General features: G+C 43.2%; 1 protein-coding gene and 1 pseudogene across 1 annotated transcript; both read right to left on the bottom strand.

Annotated features, from left to right (window-relative positions):
• Nucleotides 1-6385: 6385 nt before the first annotated feature.
• On the bottom strand, nucleotides 6386-8819 carry JAGN1 (jagunal homolog 1). Its single transcript, XM_024556665.4, has 2 exons — nucleotides 8616-8819; nucleotides 6386-7005 (listed from the first exon to the last, which is right to left on the bottom strand). The coding sequence occupies exons 1-2, from the start codon at nucleotides 8702-8704 to the stop codon at nucleotides 6543-6545; spliced, it is 552 nt and encodes a 183-aa protein (XP_024412433.1). The 5' UTR covers nucleotides 8705-8819; the 3' UTR covers nucleotides 6386-6542.
• Nucleotides 8820-9429: 610 nt separating this feature from the next.
• On the bottom strand, nucleotides 9430-11234 carry LOC112301064 (adenylate kinase 2, mitochondrial pseudogene; annotated as a pseudogene).
• Nucleotides 11235-14158: the final 2924 nt, after the last annotated feature.

Below are 14158 nucleotides of genomic sequence, written 5' to 3'. Positions count from 1 at the left end.
AATTAACAGAGCTATTAAGCACTACTTTGCATTGGATGCCAGAGACAGAAGTGACTGACACACCATTTGGAATTGGGCAGGACAAGAAGAAAACACTATAGAATGTACGTAAGCCTCTCGTGGCTTCATATTCATCCTGGTTCCCCACCTGACTACAGCTTAGCTTTCTCTTCCCACTGGCTAGTCCAGCTTTTCTGGACAAAAGGCTCCATGCCAAAGGGGCCTTCGGCTTCTTTCAAGGATCCATTAATCAGCACAGTCTGCTCAGGAAGCCACAGAGCTCATAGCAGAGCCCTGGAGCTAAGGGAGCGGGCCCCACACACTGACCTGGTTTCCTGTGGTTTCTGATGATGCTGACAAGGCTCCAGTCTTTGTTGGGACCCTCCCCATCATCCCACAGCTTCCTCCTGCTCATGGAGCATTTGAGCTGCTTCAGCCCTCACCTTGGTGACACACATAGTGGAAAGAAAGTTTGAGGCACACCTCCTGGGTTAGGGCATCTTGAAATTCTTACTGCTACTCTGCACATTGTAGAAGACTGACCATAGCCTTCTTTTGGCCAATTCTAGTTTCTAAGTCTTCAGATCCACTGTCTAAATATCCCATCCTACCCATTATCCTAAAAATGCCCTCTAGCTCTTGGGTTCCTTAGAAACCAAGACCCTTGTTCTTTATGCTTCTCCAGTGCCTGGGGGTGGATGTTACGAAATAGCTGCTCTGAAATTGAGTAAATGCAAATTATGATAGCAGTTCATCTGTTTTACATTTCACAAAGCATTTTCATATTTCATACTTCTAACTATGTTTTAAGACAGGAAGGAATTCTTGTTTTCATTTCATAAAGAGAATAAGCAGCCCTGGCTGGTGTGGCTCAGTGGACTGAGCGCCAGCCTGCAAACCAAAGGGTCACTGGTTCGATTCCCAGTCAGGCCACCTGCCTGGATTGAGGGCCAGGTCCCCAGTAGGGAGTACTTAAGAGGCAACCACACATTGATGTTTCTTTCCCTGTCTTTCTCCCTCCTTTCCTCTCTCTCTAAAATAATAAATAAAATCTGTTTTTTAAAAAGAGAGAGAAATAAGCAGAAAGGAATGTTATTCAAAGTCAAGGTCTCTAGCTTAGGGAGTTCCACTTCTGCCAGCTTCTTACAGTTCAATTCTCTTATGGTCTCTTCTCCTACTGCCTCATCTCCCACTGCTTCTGGGAACCCCAAATAGTCTGTCTGACACAGTTCTGTCTTTTGGCCTTGGAGCCCATCGCTGCAAACAAATCAGTAAGATGTGAAGGGAGAAGAGAGTGGTCGGGCCATACTAAGGATTGGGTTAGAGGGTCTTCCCCTAAATTGTTACCTAACCCAGAGTGGTTTAGATCTACATAGATCATGCATTTTTCCTTTTAATTTTTTAATTTATTGATTTTAAAGAGGGGGGAAGAGAGAGAGAGAGAGAGATTTGTTGTTCTGCTTATTTATGCATTCATTGGTTGCTTCTTGTATGTGCCTGGCCAAGGATCAAACCTGTAAACTTGGTGCATTGGAACGATGCTCTAATCAACTGAGCCACCCAGCCAGGCAGGTCACACATTTTTCAATGCTGGGCTCATGAAGTGAGAAACTTGGTTCTCTTCTTCCCTTGACCCCTTATATCTCCTGATATGACTCTCATAGTAAAAATATTTGATTAATTGATCCCTGATCCTGGTTAAGATATGGTAGGAGAAGCAGAAGATAAATAAATGGAAACACATGCACATGTATATACACAAACAAGAGAAAAAGAGAGAAAGAAAAAATAGAAAGGGAAGAAAAGGAATACATAGAAAGGAAAAGGAATAAAGGTGAGAAAGGAAGAGCGAAAGAGAAAAGAGGAGAGAAAAGAAGTTCTGCTTTTTATTCAGTCTTGCTGGGTTCCATATTTATTGTGGAGCCTATTTTAAAAAGGATGTAAGGTAACGAGCACAGCAGGCAAATTGCAGCACACCTTGGCGAAGGGGAGGAGGTCAACATTTGCTAAACTTCTACTACCAGGCTGTGGGCCCTGTGCTTTGCCCACATTGTCTCATTTTATTACCATTGCGGTCAGTCTTATTAAACCATTTTACAGACTAGAAAATACTAGAAAGATTAAGTAACTCATCCACACACTAAAAAAGAGCTGGGGCTCACCACCCAATCTTTCAGGCTCTTTCTGACAAAACACACTGCTGTGGGGTGTCAGAGGGCTTCTGGGCCCTAGTCAGGGAGATAGAGGACAGAAACCCAGTTAATACCATTTGTGCCAGCCAAACCCAAGGATGGATGAATTCAGGGGATCAAGTAACAAAAACTCTTTTAGAGCCAGACAGACCCAAGAAAAAAGTAAAGCAGTAAAGCTGACCAAAGAATAATACCAATCTCTGCTATACACTCATTTTGATGCATCAGCATATTAAAAATGCACCTGGAAAGCTGATGAGTATTCTACTGAAAACTTCCCCTAAAATTCTTACCCAGGAGATAAAAAGCCAAAGGATACCAGGGCAGGCTCTTTCTGGAGCATGTTCTCAGACATCAACTTTTCACTTTCTTTCTCCCAAACTCTAAGGGTCCCCACAAGACTTGCAACCAGGGGAGCAACAGGCGGCGGCAGCTCGTCCCAGGCTTACCCTCTGAAGTGTCTCCAAGGCCCCCCTTTTCTCTGACTTTCCAGTCAGCTAAAAGCAGCTCTACCTTGGCTCACTTCTGTCATTGTGACCTTCACTTCCCAATGAGCTAACAGCAGTCCCGCCTTGGCTCATTTCTTTCCTATGATATTTCTAGGGCGCCAAAGCAGAGGACCACCTCGGCTCTCTATGGTAGCTTCTTTCAACTTAAGTCCTTCCTTTTTTTTGCTGTCCCCAGCTTTAATAAACATTCCCTCGAAATCACCTGGACTCATGAAATCTTTCCCACACGAAGTCAAGAATCCACACACTACAGGCCAGCCTGAGGCAGACCCACTCAGGGCCCAGTCCCCGCCTGGCGACAGCTCCAATGCCTACTCTCTAGTACTGTAAATATCAGGGAACAATAACCCTTCCTCACATTTATATAGTGTTGTATCATTCACAAAGCACGTTCATACTACTTCACCTTATTTGATCTTCAAAACAATCCTGTGAAATAGACAGGGTCCATCTTATTGATGAACAGTAGGGTTGGCACTTTAACCCCAGTCTTCTGATCTAAATACAGAGCTCTTCCCACTATATGCTCCAGGAAACACCACAATCCTGAGGCAGGAAAACAATGATTGGAAAAGCCCAGAAAAGTAGAATCCCACAACCTAATAAGCAGGAAACTAAAAGAAACCAAATGGTGCCCTTCTTTTTGGCATTGACAGTAATTTTCATAATGGGTCTTCAAAAGCACTCCAAAATCGCCAAGTGCCATTCTAATAACCAAAGAAATGTTTACTTTTTAAAAAACTAGTATTATTTGCATCCCAGTTTGAAAATTAGCAATCTGTACCTGGTGCGTATAACCCCATTACCTACACATTTCTATCTGCTCCTCTCTGCTCCTCTCTGCTCTTCAAATTCTACCCTTTGCTTTAGTCTAGTTCAGCGATTTTCAACCTTTTTCATCTCATGGCACACATAAACTAATTACTAAAATTCTGTGACACACGAAAAAATGTATTTTTGCTGATCTGACAAAAATAGGCATAATATTTATTGAGTTACAAAATAATAAAATAATAATAATAATAATAATAATAATAATAATAATAATAATAAGCAATTACCTATGCTTTTTGCTCCAAAGTGACTTTTAAAAAATCAGGTGCGTATACTTGAATATAAGGATTTCTGGTACCAAGAATTAACCAGTCAGACAAAACCTTATTATGTGATATAACCAATAAGATACAATTCTATTATATGACCTATATGTTTATGCAGGGGCTATTACTGTGTTGGCTGTTATTTTTTTAAGTTGATAATCTAAGGGAAGAGAGTTCAGTGCCCCTAATGAAATAGTCAGGTATTGCATGTTTTAAAGTTCTTGCGGCATACCGGTTGAAATCGCTGGTCTAGTTCCTTCCTCTGTGAAATACATTCAGACTTTAGTCTACAATAAAACAAGTTACTTCATTCAAAAAGTTCAGAGTGTACGCTATTAGGTACTAAGCAAAGGGTGAGTAAAACACATGTAAACTAATAATTCTGTCAACGAGGTAAAATAAAAATGTCATGTGAATTCAAAGAAAGAACTCTCACTCCTTGAACTGAAGGAACCGGAAGTCTCCAGGAGTAGTAAAGGAGTAGAAAAGGGAAATTTTTAAGCAAAGGAAACTGGGAGAACATGAAACCAACATGGGGATTCATAAGAGGTTCTGCTAAGATAGTGTGTGGTGAGAGTACTGGTAGGTAGTGCAGGACTGCTGCGTTGAGATCACACTTTGGAAATCTCTGGAAGAGATTAAGGAATTTTAATTGTTAAAAAAATGGCACACAGTGGAAACTTAATGATGATGATCCAGAGCTGTGCTCCTGATATACTCATTTACACGTACGGATGCAGGAAGAGGAATGAATATGAGGTAGAAGGCAAAGAGTTAAGTTTGACGTGATAATCAGGACACCTAGAGGAAGAGATTTTTGCAGTTATAAAGTACCATTAGCACCTAATAGTGACTGAGTACATACCTAATGCTTGTAGAACAAAAGAGTGACTATGACATTGGAGAGGGCAGAGATCTGCAGTTAGAGATCTCAGCATCATCCATCCAGAGACAATCAAGTCACGTGGGTAAGAGCTAAGGGACATACACCTTTCAAGTAATATTTAATGTGCCACTATTGGGTGTGAAAGGGCCTTTAGTTCACAGATCTGTTTTTCACTTCTATTTTTTAAATTGATTTGAGAGAGAGGAAAGGAGGGAGGGGGAGAGAGGGAGAGAGAGAAACATTGATTTGCTGTTCCACTTTTCTTAGGCCTTCATTGGTTGATTCTTTTGTGTTCTGACCAGAGAGCAAACCCACAACCTCTGCTTATGGGGACAACTCTAACCAACTGAGCTACCCAGCCAGGGCTCACTTCTATTTTTAACTTATCTGCTCCACACCATTAAATATTGTGTTCATTAGTTGTTTCACATTTGTATCATGTTTCACCTAGATTGCACATTCCCTGTAAGCAGGGGCACTTTCAAATTCTTCTGGATACCATAATATAGTGCCGTAGCGTGGTTTCAGTTACCTATAGTCAACCACAGTCCAGAAATTTCTGGAAAATTCCAGAAGTAATTTAAAAGTTTAAATTGCACACCATTCTGAGTAGCATAATGAAATCTCACACTGAGACCACATTCACATAATTATTAGTGTATTGTTATAATTATTCTATTTTATTATTGTTGCTAATATCTTACTGTCTAATTTATAAATTAAACTTTATCATAGGTATGTATGTACAGGGAAAAAACGTAGCACATGTAGCATGGCACTATCTGCGGCTTCAGGCATCCACTGGGGATCTTAGGAAGTATGCCTCACAGATAAGGCAGACTACTGTATCAAAGAACTGATACTGTTAATACTGAATGATAAACATGAATATATGACCAAAAGAAGACCCCATCACTCAAACTGGATAAATGAAAATGGACCATTTATCAGTGGAGAGATTATAGGCCCATGATAGCTCATGCCTCTCAGCTACTGGGTGGCAACTATGAGTTAAGTTCCTTACACCCAGTTCACTTCTCCATGGCCACTGTCGGCTTTCACAGGGAGCTTCCAGCCCTCTTCTCATGTTGAAGCATTCACACTGTTAAAATCCCAAACACAAGGCACAGGGTGAACAGGGCAGTTTTAACTTTATTGATGTTCTTTTTAATTAAAATGCTTCACAATAGAGACAGCCTGCAGGGGAAGCAGCCTTCTAAATGTTTCTTGCCCAATGACCCACAGACTAAGGTAGAAGTTGATTTATTCTCCACCTACTTCAGTCTTGGTGGCTAAGGTAATGGATGGAAATGGAGAGAATGACTAAGAAGAGGCAAGGATGAAACTCAGTCTTTTTTTTTTTAATATTAAGATTTTATTTATTTATATTTAGAGAGGTGGGGAAGGGAGGGAGAAAGAGGGAGTGAAACATCAACGTATGGTTGCCTCTAGCACACCCCACACTGGGGATATGGCCTGCAACCCAGGCATGTGCCCTGACTGGGAATCAAACCAGCGATGCTTTGGTTCGCAGGCCTGCGCTCAATCCACTGAGCTACACCAGCCAGGGCCAAGACTCAGTCTTAAAAAAAAATCCTGAAGGGCTTCAACTTAAACTAGCTGAAGTTTGATTTACAGCTGTTCTTCACCCAGTTCCAGCCAACCAGGAATAAGTTAAATATAGTTTTGCCACCTCAGCTGATGACAATAGTAGCAGCTTTCCAGAACTTGGGCTAATTTGCACTAGTTGTCAACATCACAGCTGCTAAAATTACCAAAGATTTTAGAACAGCTCCTCTACCCTCTCAACGGGAGGGCTAGGCTTTACCCTAGAGATCAGTCCATCAGGCAGGCTTCATTTACGCTTCTTCTCCTGTGTGCTGGTGAACCAAGAGTCTAGGAGCTTCTTGCTGTAGTATAATTGCCAAGCATGCACTTGAACTGCCAGCACCAACACCAGGTACATGACAGACACCGCAGAAAAACCGAAGAGGAAGCGGTAGGCCTTGCCGTGGCGATAGAGCTGCTGTGCCGCAGGGAACATCTCCATGCTGCCATAAATGAGGGGAGCGATGGAAAAGAGCCCCATGCTGATCATGGAGAGCACCAGGTAGCTAATGTTGTTGCGGGGGAAGGAGAGGAGGCCCAAGAGAGACGGCACAATGCTGAGCAAATACGGGTACTCCCACTGATAGGGCATGGCCACCTGATCATGTGACAAGAGCCTCAGGTGTCCCACACTCATCTTGGCAACCAGCAGCAGCCATATGACCAGATGCACGTAGATCAGCTTCTTGATTTCATACTTGAGGGTCACACTGTGGGGCAGAGCAGAGGGAGAAGTACCTTTCATTCAACATTTTCTGACCAAGTATACTGGACAATGGGATACAAATGTGAATAAAATATGGTTCCTGCATAGATGCTTGCCACAAGGAACAGAGGAAGAAAAAATAGAAAATGAACTGCAAGAGCTCTAGTAAATATATGTTGCACGATACATGGGATCACAGGAAGCAGTAATCAATCCTGCTTAGGATGGACATCTGAGAAGGCTATTTAGAGGAAGGTGACACTTGAGCTAGACTCTGAGGGGTGAATGGAGATGGGTATTCCAAAGAGAGGCAATTGCATGCAGGCCCAAAGACAGGCGTTTGTGTTCCAGGAAAGCCATTGGCTGGGTATGGTAGGAATACATTGTAGAGAGTAGCAGGATATGAAGTTGCAATGACTATGAAGAGTCAATTTAAAGGTAGAAGAGTAACTCCGAACTGTGTTTGGAAAAATTACTTTGCACCCTAGGAGTATAGCCTAGATGAAGTATTGGCAAAACTAGCTCAGGCTGCTCTTACTTCTCCAGCTAGAGTAGACTGTTTCATCTACAGAAGTACATTATTTCTTATTCTTCTCTCTCAGGTCCTAAATGTAACCTCTTCACATATTGGAGGACTGTTTCTGCTCTGGGCAGGCATGAAAATATTTGCTTGGGTTGTGATGTGCCCTTAGGCTGGGGCCCCAAGGATAAGAATGAAGTGAAGGTCCAGAGTTTGTCATTTTTGAAAACTCTAGAGAGAAAGATGCAAAAAACATTCTGGGAGAGTTAAATGGATTTAAGAGAATCTTTTTAAATTTTTTTATTTACAAAAATATTCATTATAGAAAGTGCGAAAAAGTGGGAAAGTCAGTCATCTCTAGACTTCAAGATTCATGAAGACAGGGACCAGTTTTTTTATTGAAGGTGTAACATGTACACAAAGACCAGGTCTGGTTTTGCTCACTATGATATCCTCAGTGCCTCGCTCAAGATGCATGCTGAGTAGAAGCTCTGTAAATATTTGTTGAACGGGTGATGTAGAAATATCTCTTACGTGGGGGTGTTTATAAAATTCATTTGAGGGGTGGAGGGATGGGGAGAAAAGGCATACAACTGTAATTGAATTACAATAAAAATTAAAATAAAATAAATAAAGTTAATCTAAGAATTTTATTCCATAGCAAAAAAAAAAAAAAATTCATTTGAGGCAGGGAAAGGCTGGCCTTTCCGGTCCATTCCCCCAAAATAACAGCTGCCATGTATTGTGCAGATTCGTATTTTGTGTTATGTCCTTTATACAAATTACCAGCTCACTAATTCTCCTAGCCCTACAAGGTTGATTCCGTGTTTTCTTTTGCAGGTGAAGAAACTGAGGGTCGATTAGAAATTAGGTTCCCGAGGTCACACAGAGGGTCCAGCATCACCATGACCGGAGCTCAGGCAAGTCTGCACCCCACTGAAGCAACTGGTCTTTCCAGGATTGGGGAACGTCAGGGGAGGAGGGGACTAGGTAGGTGACCGGGGGCTGGCCAGGGAGTAAAAGCCTTGAGGCCGGGGGCGTCGCTTCCCAGGCCCTGCCGCGGAAGCCTCAGTGCTCCTCGCCTCACTTCATACCTCATCTGGTAGTGCATGGCGACACGCTCCCGGTGCTGGAAGTCGCTGCCGTCGGTGCCCGCAGCTCGCGGGCCCGCCCGAGACGCCATCGGCCCCACCCCAAAACCCGGAGCCCCTCACTCAGACCCACTGCTGCCCGCAGCCTCTGTTCGCGCGGTCTCAGCCCCGGAACCTCAACCGACCCACGGTTCTCTGAGATGAACTTCCGGCCCCTCTGTCTCAGGAGGACCGACTCTATGGTCACTCTCTTCCCGCTTCACCCAGTCTCTCCCAGCCCCGCCCCGGCCCCCTCTCCGGGGCGCAGGGAAGGGCCTTGCCACTCCCCTACACGTGCACTGCCATGTTTTTTTCCTTCTGCTTGGCATATTTTTCAAATAAGCCAAGGCCATAAAAGAATTAATTACATAGAGGAAGAAAGTTCAATGGCGGTTGCCAGGGACTGGGGAAGGAGGGGACAAGGAGCTGTTTAAAGCGTACATAAATGAAAAGGAAGACGAAAAAGTTCTGAAGATGAATGTGCTGATGGTTGCACAACAATGTGAAAGTACTTAATGTTACTGAACTGTACACTTAAAATGGTTGGTTTTGTTAAGTACATTTTACCCCAATAAAAAATAAATGCAGGGTCTGGCACAAATGACACCCTTTTTTTTATTACAAAATCATAAGCATGTAATTCTGTAACAACAATATCACACTCAAGTACACCATATGATATTTTAGGTGAAATGTTTATTTTTATTTTATTTTTTAACAAACTTTTATATATTTTATTGATTTAGAGGCCAAACAAGGCAGCATTCAGTCAGTTAGGAAAGGCACCTCACAGAAAATACACCACAGTGGTGTCCAGTGATCCCAGCCACAGGATTTGAAAATAGGAAGGTCAATCTTTGGATGATATAGCTTAGGACACTTGCTCATTTATTTAAAGGGTCACTTCACACATCATGGAGGAAAGAAGGCAGGAGTGTAGGACTGTGGCACACATTGGGTGGTTGCTGAGCGCTTACCCATCAGGTCAGGAGGACTGGTAAATCAGCGGTAAGCCAGGAAGGGAGTGAGACCAGCCTGTCCCACTCTCCCTATGACTCCTGTAAACTTGATTTGCTGAGCCACTGCCGCCATGAGCACACCCCGTATCTCTTTCAAATGTGGAGATGGTTTTTTGATCCCATGGTGTGGGGAACCAGCGTCAGTAGTCAAGCCTCTCTGTCCCAGGTTATAGGACAGACAGGACAACAGTTTGATTACTTGCATTCCTGGTCTGGCACCCCATGAGGTGCTGAGATAGAAGCTGAGGACTCAGGGCACTGGCTTTAAAAAATATTGTCACCCGTCCAGCCCTGGCTGCTGTAGCTCAGTGGATTGGGTGCCAGCCTACCAACCAAAGGTCGTTGTTTCCATTCCCAGTCAGGGCACATGCTCTGGGTTGAGGCCAGGCCCCCAGTAGGGTGTGCTCAAGAGGCAACCACATATTGATGTTTCTCTCTTTCCCTCCCTTTCCTTCTCTCTAAAAAAAATAAATAAAATCTTTTAAAAAATAAATAAAATACTTGCAGGAACCATCAGAGTTTGAAACATTAAATATTGAAATGAAATGATAAAAAATAAAAATTAAAAATATTGTCAACAGTCCAAAGTAAATGAGAACTTGTTTTCTTAGAAATAGTACTACACCTCCCAATTTCTGCTTATACCTTCCAATCAGTCTTTAAAAAAATTAATTATTCATACTTTTTAAGACCCCTACTATATATAAAAAAAGTCGCTTCACTACAACACTGCTACTCTTCCAGTATTTTTCTTGAGCACCTCATTTCTGGAGATTCTTAACTCTCCATCCTTACCCTGACTACCTCTCCCCTCTGCCCAGGGCTGAAGAGCAGGGATCACGCCTTGGTGCAGTCTCGCCTGGCCTTCTGTTACTAGGATATGGTTTTGAAGAAGGCTGCTGGGATGCTCACAAACACGACATCAGGGGTCTGGGATGTGTTGATGGCAGAGTGGATCCCTTGTGTCCTGTAGTACTCCACCAGCCGTGTAGTCAGAGGGTGGTAGGCCTCCAGGTGTATTTAAGTCCTTCTTATTATCATCAGACTGGCAGACCAAGGATTCCCCAGTGAGGTAATCTTTCCTGGGCTCCTTTTGGGGGGTTGAACTCCTCGTAGTAGGAACAGCCACTCAGGGGGCGAATCAGCCTTCCTGTGATTCTCCCGGTCAGCAGAGAGTCTGGGATGTGGAATTTAGTCACAGAACCAAGCTTCTCTTTCCTCTTCACGAGTCATCAAGCATTTCTGCTTGTCTCACAGTCTAAGGGAAGCCACTTAGAAGAAAACCATTTTTGCATGGAGGGGTGTCCAAATTCTTCTCAATGAGCTCTGCTACCATTTCACCACTCACCAGTTTCCCAACATCCATAATTGCCTTCAGCTTTTTTCCCAGTGCTGAGACAGAAGCCACCATGGCCTTCAGCATATCCCCAGATGGCAGACACAGATGTTTTGGGCCAATTTGGGCACCTGGGTACACTTCCCAGGCCCAGGCAGCCCCAGCAGCACAGTCTGGATGCTTTTAGAACTCTCTGGAGCCAGTTGGGTCATGGGTATGTTGGGAGTGACGGCTGCCGAAGCCTCTTACTTCTTAAGTCGCTTGCACACCTCTCTAAAATGTTTAAATTAAAACCATAAATTATTACACCCGTATTATTACCCTACCACCCACACTCGAGCAGGCATTACTTCTGCCAGACCCTGTACATGAAAATAAGAAAGATATGTTATCTGAAAAAGTTAAGTCTTTTTATATGTTTAAGGGTTGTTTGTATTTCATTTACCTGAACTATGTTCACATTCTTTGCCCATTTTTCTACTATGTTGTTGGTCTTCGTAATTTATATATAGATAGGAGAAGGAGGGGAGGGGGGAGAGAGACAGACAGACAGACTGGCCTTTTGCCTATAATATTAGTTGCAACATATTATTCCTGTTAATTGTATGTCTTTGACTTTATTCATGGCATTACAAGTTTAACATGCAGAATATTTTTTAATGTAGTTGAATGTATAATTTTGTTTTGGCTTCTCAGTTTTGAGTCATAGCTAGACCTTCTCAACTCCAAAGTGTCTCAAATGATTTTATGCTCTTCAGAGTTTGAGAACCATGCTCAGCATCTGCCTTGCCCATTGGAATGAAAGGGATAAGAGTCCAATCATCTGTGTCCCCAGGAGCCCACTATGCCTGGTGCAGTGTAAAGGCTCAAGAAATACTGTTGAATAAATAAATTCCAGCTGAGCCAAAACCATCCTCTTCTAAGCACTGTGAAGAATCTTCTGGTTCCTGGAGCCATTCTCCCATTTCTTCCCTCCACCCCTACCCTCATCTTCCACCCCCATCCCTCTGGCAGATATTCTGTTGGGTTTGTGGTTATCTTTGTCTTTATTGTGTACAAGGTCCATGATGCACTGGATGTTCGTCAGGGCCAGACTGCTTCTGAGTCATCCATTGGCCTGTCATGAGACAGTAAGCACACACTGAACGTTCAATAAATGTTTGAGGTGTGAATGTCCAAAGGAGGGGCAGCAACTCTTTTCCCCACCTTCCTCCCTGAAGCATTTGTTTATACTTTACTTCTGGTTCTGGGTCGGCCTTAAAGGTTATGATTTGTGTTCCCATCTCCACACCCAGCTCATTCCCTTCTTAAATCCTTTGCATTGATGTTTCGGGGCAGGGGGAGGGGAGGATGTTCCTCCCCAGGACTATAAAAGACTAACTTTCAGACCCAGGCAGAATGCCCTGTTTTCTCTACAGCCAGGGGTGTCAAAATCATTTTAACTGGGGGCCACATCGGCCTTTCGGTTGCCTTCAAAGGGCTGAATGTAATTTTAGGACTGTATAAATGTATCTAGTCCTTAACTAGGGGCAAGGATCTCCGCCCTGCCGCCAGGTAGAAACAAGGTGTTGGGCTAGATAAAACAAGGTGGAGGGCCGTGGGCCTTGTGTTTGCCACCTGTGCTATAGACTCAATGTTTGTGCCTCTCCTCCCCCACTCTCCCCATGCTTATGTTGATACCTAATACCCAATGTGATGGAATTTGGAGGTGGGGTTTTTGGGAGGTGGGATTAGTGTCCTTTCAAAATAGAGTCCCTTGCCCCTCCCCAAGGGAGGACACAGAGAGAAGAGGGCTGTCTATAAAGTAGAAAGTGGGTCCTTACCAGACCCTAAATCTACCTGTGCCTTGATCTTGGATTTGCCAGGCTCCAGAATTATGAGAAATAAATTTCTGTTGTTTATAAACCAGTAATCCATGGTGTTCTTTTATAGCAGCCCCAAATGGACTAAGTTACTCCAGGGATTCAAAAGACTGGCTTCTCACCAGTCAGGATTTAGCTGACAGCTTACCTCCCCTCGGACTTTCCTGAACTCAAGGCCAATCGAGCTGTCCAGCCATTTGCTATCATATCCCCTTGTTTTGTCTTCTTCCCAGTACATCATCATCTGAAATTATTTTGTTTATTTGCATGGCCAGAGTTCCCCCCTCCTCCAATAATATCAGCTCCTATCTGATTATTATCCATTGTTAGACAGAAGGGTGGGACAAGGCTGCCTTGTTTCCTGGTATAATCTCAGCCCCTAGGAAGGTTGGCACATATGAATGATGGTTGCCTGGGAGCTCTTCCAGGGAAGGATTTAGATCTAAATAATAATGGCAGTGATCATAATTATAATAGCTATTATTGAGCCTGACAAATGTACTAAGATCTACAGCAAGTATATTTCATGACTATCTCATTTAATCTTCATGACAACCCAACGGGGTAGGAGTCATTTTTAATCCCCATTGGTCAGTTCCATCTGAAGCTTAGAGGAATTATGTCACACAGCTAGTCCTAGCCTGATGATTTTCAAAATATTGTACCTAAGTAGCCACAGCTTCAGCATCACCTAAGAATTTGTTGGAAATACACTTTCTTAGGCTCCCAACCAGACAGATTGAGTCAGAAACTGTGGGGCGGAGCCCAGCAACCTGAATTTTAGTAAACCTTCCAGGAGATTCTGATGCACTCACTGGTGTGAAAAACCTGCCCCAAAAAGAAAGATGAGCTTGGACTCTTTTTAAAAAAAAAACTGCATTATTGCCCTGACCGGTGTGGCTCAGTTGGTTGGGCATTGTCCACAGAGCAAAAGGTCGCTGGTTTGATTCCGGGTCAGGGCATGTGACCAGGTTGCAGGTTCAGTCCCTGGTAGGGATGCATAGGAGATGTTTCTCTCTCACATCGATGTTTCTCTCCCTCTCCTTCTCCCTCCCTTCCCCTCTGTCTAAAAATAAATAAATAAATATTTCTAAAAAACTATTACTCAGATATAACTAAAACATCATACAATTTTCCCACTCAAGTATAAAATTCAACGGGTTTCAGTGTTTTTGCAGGGTTGTGCAACCATCGCCCACACAAATTGTGTTTAGATTAATGGATTAGAACATATTTTTCTTCCCTGAAAGAAACCCTGTACCCATTAACAGTCACTCCCCACTCCCCTCC

This window comes from Desmodus rotundus, chromosome 8 (genome assembly GCF_022682495.2).
Source record: "Desmodus rotundus isolate HL8 chromosome 8, HLdesRot8A.1, whole genome shotgun sequence".
Classification (NCBI taxonomy): Eukaryota; Metazoa; Chordata; class Mammalia; order Chiroptera; family Phyllostomidae; genus Desmodus; species Desmodus rotundus.
This window is presented reverse-complemented; position numbering and strand designations above follow the sequence as displayed.

Coding starts and splice junctions, on each gene's coding strand:
- JAGN1 (XM_024556665.4), bottom strand. CDS start 8,704: ATGGCGTCTCGGGCGGGCCCGCGAGCTGCGGGCACCGACGGCAGCGAC. Junction 7,006..8,615: donor GCCATGCACTACCAGATGAG/GTATGAAGTGAG, acceptor TCTGCCCCACAG/TGTGACCCTCAAGTATGAAA.